This window comes from Juglans microcarpa x Juglans regia, chromosome 5D (genome assembly GCF_004785595.1).
Source record: "Juglans microcarpa x Juglans regia isolate MS1-56 chromosome 5D, Jm3101_v1.0, whole genome shotgun sequence".
Lineage (NCBI taxonomy): Eukaryota > Viridiplantae > Streptophyta > Magnoliopsida > Fagales > Juglandaceae > Juglans > Juglans microcarpa x Juglans regia.
This window is the reverse complement of record NC_054602.1, coordinates 230,873-240,689: the sequence shown is the minus strand read 5'-3', so window position 1 is coordinate 240,689 and position 9,817 is coordinate 230,873. Positions and strand designations below refer to the sequence as shown.

Genomic DNA, 9,817 nt, shown 5'->3' with positions numbered 1-9,817 from the left:
TTGATATATGCTGTGTGGTAAAAAGGGTATCATATTCTTTTGAGAAGCCTAACACATGTTGGATGACCTTCATCTCATCCTATTTCCACAGCCTTCTCTCTTTTGTATTTATGTCAGCACGATTCTGGATTTCATTTGCACTGATTCCCGGCTTGGATTCCTCTCGAATTAGATTCTTATTCCTCCTCCGCTTCTCCTTATTTATTCCTAACTAGATTCCCTCTTATATTAACTTGTATCTAGCCCTCCTTTCTTTCAACCCCAGAATCAAATTCATTTGCTGCTGAATTTCAAGGTTCAATATATACTACTCTCTCTCTCTCTCTCTCTCAATCTGGTAAATGTTTTGTTTCACTCTCTTTTGGTAATCATTGTGCTGTGTAATCTAATTTCTTACTTGCTTGGAGCTTCATTATAATCTTCTACTTTTTTTCCCCCCAAAAGAAAGAAAGTCTTGTCCGAATTCAAGCAGAGAGATCTATAAAGAGATGCAGCCCTCTGGGTTATGAGTTGACCTTTGGTGGACTTCGGCTGTTCTCTAATACCATGGGCCAAGTCCTGGGTTTGGGGCGACTTTTCTATTCCTTCCATCCATTTATATCATTTTGGGCTGGAAACAATACACATAGCCGCCATGATCTGCATATGCTGACATTTTAAAATATCTTCATATATCTTTAGGCTCTAATACAGGTCCAAAAATACGAGTATGGGATTCTAACAAATTTAGTTTATAGCGGAATATTTAGCAGTATAGAAATAAAAACAAAAGCCCCTTTGTTTTCATTTTAATCTTATTTATTAGTCTGAAAAATCCAATATCCCATGCCTAGATTAGATTGGTAACGCTGGGTCGGTTTCAATCTGTTCTGAGACCATTAGCGATATCATGTTCAGAACAAACACAAGTCAATCTCAATATTTCAATTAAAAAGACTGGCCGGAGGGGCTTATAAGGGGACAGGTTCATGTTACGGAAGGAAGAAAATTAACCGAGTACCGCTACTGGAGAACTAGCTTACCACATTCAATCAGACTCTGCGGATATTACAACGCTAGCTAGCTGCATGGTGTCAAAATCCATTGGAGTAATTTAATTACCACATCGTGATGCACAAACGTTATATGTTATATATGTGCAAGGCATTTGAATATTATAAGAACACCATTGCCATGCTTTTCAATCTGCAATTCTAAGTTTCAAAAAATAAATATTGGCCAGTGTCTCCTGACATTGCGCGCATTTGCTACTTGCCTGCCTGCAGTTCTGAAATCTTGAGGTCATTTTCCTAGTTTTGTAGATGCTTTAGCAATACCGACTAGAATTTTATGGAAATATTCAGACCCTTAAAATTGCTTATACATTAATTATCGAGCAAATACAATTATACAGATATGTCACTTTTGAGTGACCACAAATGGCAAATGCATTTGAGGCCTTTGATTGCTTATTCCACCGCAGCTTGCGGGGGATTCTTTCCTGTATTATCTTCGGTATCTCTTCTGAGAGACAAAGCAAAAATCTTTTTAAATAATGGGTACCTCTTTTAACTCTTATACCAACAACTTTGTCTGCTGTTGCCTTCAAAATGCAAACAAGTATTGGTGTTTAATTAGTAACTTCTGCTTGGCCACTGCAAGACGCACATCACATGTCTCGTATGTTTTCTTATAAATTATGATGTCGATATCTCTCATTTTATGTTTTTGCAGCATGTTGCAAGCTAATGATAACTGTTAAGCTACTATTTTGTCTGATTGGAGTGAACAAGCTTTTGATCTCATCTTTCTTACTTGCGTCTATTAATATGTTCTTGATTACTGTTTGGCATCGACTCGGACTAACTGCTATATATCTCTTGAGCTAATCACAGATTGACTTAAATTGACCCATCTTCCTTCCTTGCATCTGCAAGAGAGAGATCTGATTTCTGTGTTTTGCTTTACAGACTGTTTTCAGACAGACAACCATGAATGCATTAGTGGCAACCAACAGAAACTTTAAGCTAGCAGCTCGGCTTTTGGGTTTGGACTCTAAGCTGGAAAAAAGTTTACTAATTCCTTTTAGGGAAATCAAGGTGATTAAATGTCTTGATATTCTCTCCCATTGCAAATTCTCTCTGATAATACCAATGTTGTAAACCGTAATTGCTTTATCGGATAGGAAACAAACAAAAAGGATCATAAGAATGCTAGAACATTTTCATGAAATCACTGGATGTTCTTTCTCAATTAGCTGTCAGCATCCATTCCGTTGTCTACTTATGTTCGATTTTTTCTTCTAAAAAAATGTTAGTATATATGGTCTATATGGATGAGATTAGACACTTTCGGTTAGTTATTTCAGCTGCATATGCCAAGCTGATTATAGAGCACACGATATGAGGCTTTCAGTGCTTAAAAGGCCTAGACTATATTATCATACATAAACTATGATTTCATTGTTCATTTGTCCAATCAAGTTTGACTTGGTGACTTAAAGCCTCAATGCACACTGTTTATAGGAACTGCTACACCTATCAAGCGGAAAAGTGATCATAATTTGATGATTATTTAAGGATTTTGCGAATGTTAGGATAACCATGAGGCAGATTTGCTTATTGAGGACTCTAATTAATTGTCCAATTTTCCTTATGCATACCGATTTGATCTAGTTTGTCCGACTCTTCTTTAACTGCTTTTGAGCAAAATTGCAGGTTGAGTGTACCATTCCCAAAGATGATGGCTCTTTGGCATCTTTTGTTGGGTTCAGGGTTCAGCATGACAATGCTAGAGGCCCAATGAAGGGAGGAATCAGATACCATCCAGAGGTTATTTACATTCTGATGTTTGAAATCTTTTGAAACAATGCTAGAGGCCCAAAGGGATGATTTTATGGATGATACAGGTTGACCCGGATGAAGTGAATGCTTTAGCACAACTGATGACTTGGAAGACAGCAGTAGCAAATATCCCATATGGTGGGGCGAAAGGGGGGATAGGATGTGATCCCGGGGAATTAAGCATCTCTGAGCTAGAAAGACTTACAAGAGTTTTCACCCAAAAGATACACGATCTTATTGGAATTCACACAGATGTTCCAGCACCTGACATGGGAACAGGTCCACAGGTCAAATATATTACACTCGAATCTTGTTAAAACTGGCAGTTTATCTTTAAAAGGTGGAATTAGTTTCTGTGTCTGGACTGGACTGGACTGGAGGTATAATGAATTTTGAACTGATTTTGGCGCTTATATCTGGTTTCTTTTTGTTTGAACAGACCATGGCCTGGATACTAGATGAGTACTCGAAATTTCATGGATACTCACCTGCAGTGGTGACTGGAAAACCTACCGTAAGTAGATACAGAGAAAGAGAGTCCAGCTCTCGCATCCAATTGTAGCTATGGTTTTAATAGACCTAATTCATTCTTAAATGTTTTTTTTTTTTATAATTATTTTTATGTAGCACATGCACTTTGGAAATGAATTTCATGTTCCCTCATTGTGCCAAGTGCAATGACATTCTTGTGAAATCACTGTGATTCATTCATTTTCCAATAGAATTTGGTCCTTTGTGTGACAAGGGTCCACATTATTTATTTATTTTTTTTGGTCCTTATATTAGGACCTTGGTGGATCTCTAGGCAGAGATGCGGCCACCGGACGAGGGGTTCTCTTTGCAACTGAGGCTCTTCTCAATGAGCATGGGAAGAGCATCTCTGGACAGCGGTTTGTCATACAGGTGAACCTTCCATATCATGCTACTCTTTGGATCTTTTGGAAATGTGATACTCTAATCGCTTATCATCCATCTAAGCCGTCATATTATATATATATATATTCTCAGGGTTTTGGAAATGTGGGCTCCTGGGCTGCTCAATTGATCAGTGAGAATAGTGGGAAGATTGTTGCTGTAAGTGACATCACTGGAGCCATTAAAAACAGAAAAGGAATTGACATCCCAAGGCTACTGAAGCATGCAAAAGAACATCGAGGAGTAAGAGATTTCGATGGTGGTGATCCCATTGATCCCAAGTCAATATTGGTTGAAGACTGTGACATTCTCATCCCTGCTGCTCTGGGAGGTGTCATCAACAGGTTCTTTTTCTTGCTATATATATAAATATATAAGACAACAAATCCTGTTTGTAACAAGTGAATCTTGTTTTCTTTCTATATCTAGAATGCAACAAAACTCAACCTTGATTCATTATTAGGATCGGCTAACTTTCCGTTTCACGGATTAATTTAGAAAAGCCTAACTTTTGGTATATGATTGAAGGGAAAATGCAAATGAAATTAAAGCCAAATTCATTATTGAAGCAGCTAACCATCCAACTGACCCGGAGGCTGATGAGGTCAGTGCATCCTGTGGAATATAGTGGTGGTAGTAGTAGTAGTAGTAGTAGTAGTAGTAGTAGTAGTTAGAAGAAGAAGAAGAACACTATAATTCATAGCAATTACTTTGCAGATATTATCGAAGAAAGGTGCAGTTATCCTTCCGGACATATATGCAAACTCAGGAGGCGTTACTGTTAGCTACTTCGAGTGGGTTCAGGTATAGTACTAATTTTCCTCCTCTACCGTCAACTCATCATTCTACCCTGGCCGCTTTCCTTAAACGTGGTCGTCTCGTCTCTTATGCATCTAGTTTTCAGATTTTGCATTTCTCTTCTTTTTCTTTTTTTCATTTTTTTGTTCCAGAAAAGGTGCATACAGATGCAGAAAGTAATGAATAACAAAAAGAAAGAAAACAAAGCCATGCTCTGTTCCAAAAATACCAAAGCCGGTCATCCATATGTGAAAATTCAAACACATGTAGCCCATATGCAAAGCATTTAGGACTTTTGTGTGTGAGAGAGATGGGCAGTCCTAAATGCGAAGTTGTTAAATATGGTTATGAAACTGATTTGGTGAATGAATAAATGAATGCAGAACATCCAAGGGTTCATGTGGGATGAAGAGAAAGTGAACAATGAACTGAAGAATTACATGACAAAGGGTTTCAAAGATGTGAAGGAGATGTGCAAGACCCACAATTGTGACCTTCGCATGGGAGCCTTCACCCTTGGAGTTAATCGTGTTGCACGGGCTACTGTTCTCAGGGGTTGGGAAGCCTGATCAGACTCCCCAGATTATTATTTGCTCCTTTTTAATAAATAAATAATTAAAAAAATATATATATAGACGGCAAAGCAGAGGAGAGGCTCCCCTTATGTTGTCGTGTCGAGGCTTTTTGGTTGTGAACTCTTCGGAGGGCTTTGGCTTTGGCTTTGTCCTTGGCATCCTCCCAATAACCCTATTGAGAGTTCTTTTTTTAATCTTTGTGCTTTTTCTATTTCCTTATAAATTTCAAAGTAGCTCTGTTGCACACTTCTCCCATAAACTATTTTGTATCCGTATTTTGCCTTCTTGTGCAGTCGTGTGCCCTAAAGAATGTCTGCCACGAAGCCCATACATAATATAAACCGAAAAATACTTCTCTGGACCTTCTAATCCTTGACTTCAAAGAAAAACTTCCCTAGGTTCCATTGGCTTCAGTGCTAACTCTAAATCGTAGATGCTCCTAAATTTATGAAGGCAACTATTTTGTTTCTACAAATAAATAGACGACTGTGTTTTTCAAATATTTTAAGACTGACTTACCATGCACTCAAAGGTTCATCACTGAATACTCCAAAAATAAAATTGTGGGGGTTTAATATTGAGAAAATGATATTTGCAACTCTAGAGTATGCAAGTCCTGCAGACTCTTTAAAAAAAATAGTTAAATCTGATCCTCACATGAAAATATATTTAAAACAAGTGTGCAAAATTCGCACGCTCTAAAACTATATCTAGCATTACTCGTACGTAGCATAACACACTTGAAGATATTTGGCCCAATAATAGATCGCATTGCATATATGCCAACCCTGGATCAGTAATCATGGATAACCTTCTAGAGGGACCCTAACCAAATCACAATCGTAACATTCTCAAACTAAATGGATTCTAGCCATTGCAATTAGAAAAAGATTACAAATACTCCAAAAACATCCGAAAGCCAATTTCTAAATGTGTTCAAATTCTGATTCTTGAGTCCATTAATAATATTACAGGCTGTTTTATGACCTTCCCCTGCCTCTGAAGCCACCACCTCGGCCACCACCTCTAGGAGGGCCACCTCTGCCACCCCTTGGACCACCCCTTCCACGAAAGCCACCGCCCCCACGGCCTCCACCTCTGAATCCACCACCTCTGAATCCACCACGACCACCTCTAGTTGCAGCTTGTGGCTGTCCCCTACAACAACAATCCACCATTGCAGTTAGATCTGATGGGCAGGCACATCGATAACAAAAGTCTCTAATTAACCATGAAGAGTTTTTCAATCAAGTATTTTTTTTTATTGGCACCGGATGTTTAGGATCAGCGTCCCGACTAATCTTGGGGGTACACAAGCCCTCAGCAAGGAGTTTCCCACAAGTGCACATCGGTAATTTAAGGAGAAAAATCCCCTAGTCTGATGACCCCTAGAGATTGTTTGCACACAAGGAGATTTGAACCTTAGACCTGGGAGAAGCATACCCCCAAGCCCAAGGCATTTACCACTTGAGCCAACCCCTAGGGGTTTTTCAAGTATGTTTCAAGGCATGACTTAGTATACATTAATGAGATACAGTACAACTCTTCCACCAGCATTTGGGGAGATATCATAGTGGTAAGCAAATGAATCAACATCTAAAATAAAGACGGCATTAAGAGTCAAGTCTACAAAAGACAAAATATAAGCAAATCAAGAATGAATAACCATGTTATTATCGACAACTGAACACAATCAACTCCTTTGACAACCACAATATAGAGAACATGAGGGAAAATGACACTTGAGATAGCAGCTAAGACATACATTCGGTTATTATTAGGAGCACCTAAAACTAAAAGTGCAACGTGAAACAGCGGAGTAAAAATAAAAGGCACCTTTTATTTATTTATTGAAAAGAAAATATATTGGTCCTCATACTTGGGCTGTTTAACTAAAAACAAGTAAGAAATAAACCATTTATAATTTTATCCTTGATGAGTTATACCAATTATTGTTACAGGCTAGCACACTACTTAATGAGTATGCTTTTCATGTTGAGAAGCATGACATAAGGCAGTGTTTTCTCTAATAAGGTGTCAATTCATCACGGTTTTTTTTCCTTTCATACCGTGCACACAAAGTGTACCCTTGGCTACGAAAATGTGGAGGCATCATGTTATATCTTGCCTAAGGTTATGCATTTTAGTTTTTTTAGGAATGCAAGATGCAATCATAGGTTGTGCAAGCGCCGCACACTTTTTTTTAAAAAAAAGTGAGTAAATATGGGACCCAAAAAAATTAATTTTTTAATGTAGACCCCACTCTTTTTTAAAAGGAGTGTCCATTCTTTTTTAAAAGGAGTGTGCGGCGCTTGCACAACTCATGATTATATCTAGCATTTTTAAAAAAACTAAAATGCATAACACTAGGCAAGATATAACTTTGCACTCTTCTTCACATAGTGCTCCATGCCAGCACATCCAGTTGCTTAATTCCTGGCAGCCTGGGTGTCTGGCCTGTTTGGCCATTCAAACCTGGACACTAGAATCTATCACTAGCATGCCTCTGAACCGATAACAGGCAGTTTCCATCTTTGACGTGTAATGAAAAATAGCCCTATATCCCTCTTTCACAGGCACTTGACACAACAGCCTGGTTTAAAATTGCAATGCCTTCACCTGCCCCTACTTTCCGACCCACTCTCTCACTATAGGTCTTTGGTATACATAGAGATCCATGCTGTAACCTCTGATATCCTACATACGCGCATTAATATGGACACACACACACGCATGCCATATTCAATGAGCATTGAGGAAACAAGCGTCCAGTCAAATATGTAGTACATTTCTTGCAGCCAAGGGAAATTTTGGAATCAGTTAAAAAATCCAAATGATAGAATGCACCATTTTCAACAATATATGGGCTAGGAGAAGAATATACTTCGGCTGAGGCAGAAATCTTGCAAGAGGCAAAAGCTTTGCAGGGTCAATGTAGAATCTATCCCAGGCGAATATGAAGTTGCAACAATTCCTTCCATCATTTTAATTGAAAAATACTGCATATCAAAACAGGAAAGTCCAGAAGCGTCAAAACTAAACGCGAAAGGCATAAATCACAAGCAATCAGAAACACAATGCCAGGCAAGCGAACTCACAGATTCATTGATGGGGCCGAATATTTCATCAACTTTCCCTATCTGGGTCTTGTTCTGCAGATATATTGGGGCGTTGAAAAAGGGGATCTTCTCGTTTGTGAGCCTTGTGACTGCATCACCCTCACATGCATGAAGGAACGATGAAACCTCTGCAGACACCCGGGCATACATTACTACAACATGACTGATGAAATTGTGAGAATAAACATAAATCTAAATTTAAAAATCTAAAGTTTCAACGTAATTTAAGGACCTAAATTATATGACCAAAATGAATGGCCTTGTTTCCATTGCTTAAGTTTCTAAAAGTAAGGAACCCAAATCGATCATGCAAGGCAAAAACTTCCCTTGTCAAAAGATCCTACTCAGAAAACCCAAACATTTTCTTTTCATTTTAGTGATTCCTCAGAAACCAAACAATAAGCTAATATTGGAAAAGATCGATAAGATAAGCAAACGAAAGTGATTTTCTTTTTTGCAAAGATGTCTCAGAAATAGGAATTGCAAATAAGAGTAGAAACTATACGTATAAATAAAAAAAGAGAACACCATTCTTTTAAGGGTTTTACAATACTTTGCATTGTTTTCTCGGCAAGTAAACAGAAAGGAAAAAAAAAAAGAAAAAGAAACAGACCAACGACTTGGTCCGGTGGGCCCTCGTCGCGAAAGCCACCGCCACGACCACCGAAACGGCCACCTCCTCCTCTCCCTCTGCCACCACCTCCACGCCCACCGTCTCGGCCACCCCTAAAACCACCACCGCGGCCGCCGCCTCTTGGGGGTCGCATTGTTTACGGATTTAGCAGAGATTTGGGAAGAGGAGGTAAAGGGTGAGTGCCAACTTATAGATATCATATCATGGGTGTCTTTAGGGTTTAGGGTTTTATATGCTTCAAAATGACTGAATTGCCCCCAACCTCACCATAACAGTTGTACTAGAATAGAGGATTAAGTACGTTTAGAAATTAAACCAACCTCAATTCATCTCAATTCATCATTATAATTTTTTTAAATTATAACTCAAAATATAATAAATAATTTAATTTTTTCAAATCTCAAAATAATAGTAATATTACAAAATAATATTCTAATAATATTTTATCATCTCAACTCTACTCAGTTCAACATCCAAACGCAGCCTAAATGATAAGAAAAAATATATTCATCATTCTAACTTTCATCATCCTCTCATCATTTTAAGATGTGACATTAGATGATATGTTTATAAGTGAAATATGATAAATAATCTTCAATCATCTAATAACATATCATAAAATGATAGAAGTTGAGATGATGAGTAGCTTTCGATAAGAAAAATAATATTTTTAATTGAGTTTTTAACTCCGTATCATATCATTTATTTTTGTTTTAATTTAACTATTTTGGGATTTTTTTTTGTTTATATTTTTATGATTGCTTTCACATGTTCCAGGTTATTTTATTTTATTTATAAATTTGATTTCTTTTGCATTTCTAAAATACGTTTGGTTTTCTATATTATTCGTAGGTTTTTTTTCTTGATTAATAAGTTATTACAAGTAAAATGTTGCGTGGTATGCCACGTCAGCTTCTATATCGACCTGGTAATGGCTAGTATCAAGTTGTCCCT

General features: G+C 37.7%; 2 protein-coding genes across 2 annotated transcripts; one reads left to right on the top strand and one right to left on the bottom strand.

Annotated features, from left to right (window-relative positions):
* LOC121264720 (glutamate dehydrogenase 1) lies at positions 1 to 5,356 on the top strand. Its single transcript, XM_041168013.1, has 11 exons — positions 1 to 295; positions 1,950 to 2,078; positions 2,697 to 2,810; positions 2,888 to 3,109; positions 3,262 to 3,336; positions 3,609 to 3,725; positions 3,831 to 4,081; positions 4,266 to 4,341; positions 4,455 to 4,541; positions 4,919 to 5,128; positions 5,178 to 5,356. The coding sequence occupies exons 2-10, from the start codon at positions 1,971 to 1,973 to the stop codon at positions 5,102 to 5,104; spliced, it is 1,236 nt and encodes a 411-aa protein (XP_041023947.1). The 5' UTR covers positions 1 to 295; positions 1,950 to 1,970; the 3' UTR covers positions 5,105 to 5,128; positions 5,178 to 5,356.
* A 602-nt stretch (positions 5,357 to 5,958) lies between these two features.
* LOC121264726 (putative H/ACA ribonucleoprotein complex subunit 1-like protein 1) lies at positions 5,959 to 9,070 on the bottom strand. Its single transcript, XM_041168024.1, is given in 5 exon segments — positions 5,959 to 6,268; positions 7,995 to 8,058; positions 8,061 to 8,109; positions 8,209 to 8,357; positions 8,843 to 9,070. Coding segments are annotated over 5 exon segments (594 nt in total). The 5' UTR covers positions 8,997 to 9,070; the 3' UTR covers positions 5,959 to 6,090.
* Positions 9,071 to 9,817: the final 747 nt, after the last annotated feature.

Bases quoted from the DNA above. Each gene is read 5' to 3' on its own strand.
- LOC121264720 (XM_041168013.1), top strand. From the start codon at position 1,971: ATGAATGCATTAGTGGCAACCAACAGAAACTTTAAGCTAGCAGCTCGG. The intron at 3,726-3,830 runs GTGAACCTTCCA...ATATATTCTCAG, and splicing joins GACAGCGGTTTGTCATACAG to GGTTTTGGAAATGTGGGCTC. The intron at 4,082-4,265 runs GTTCTTTTTCTT...ATATGATTGAAG, and splicing joins CTGGGAGGTGTCATCAACAG to GGAAAATGCAAATGAAATTA.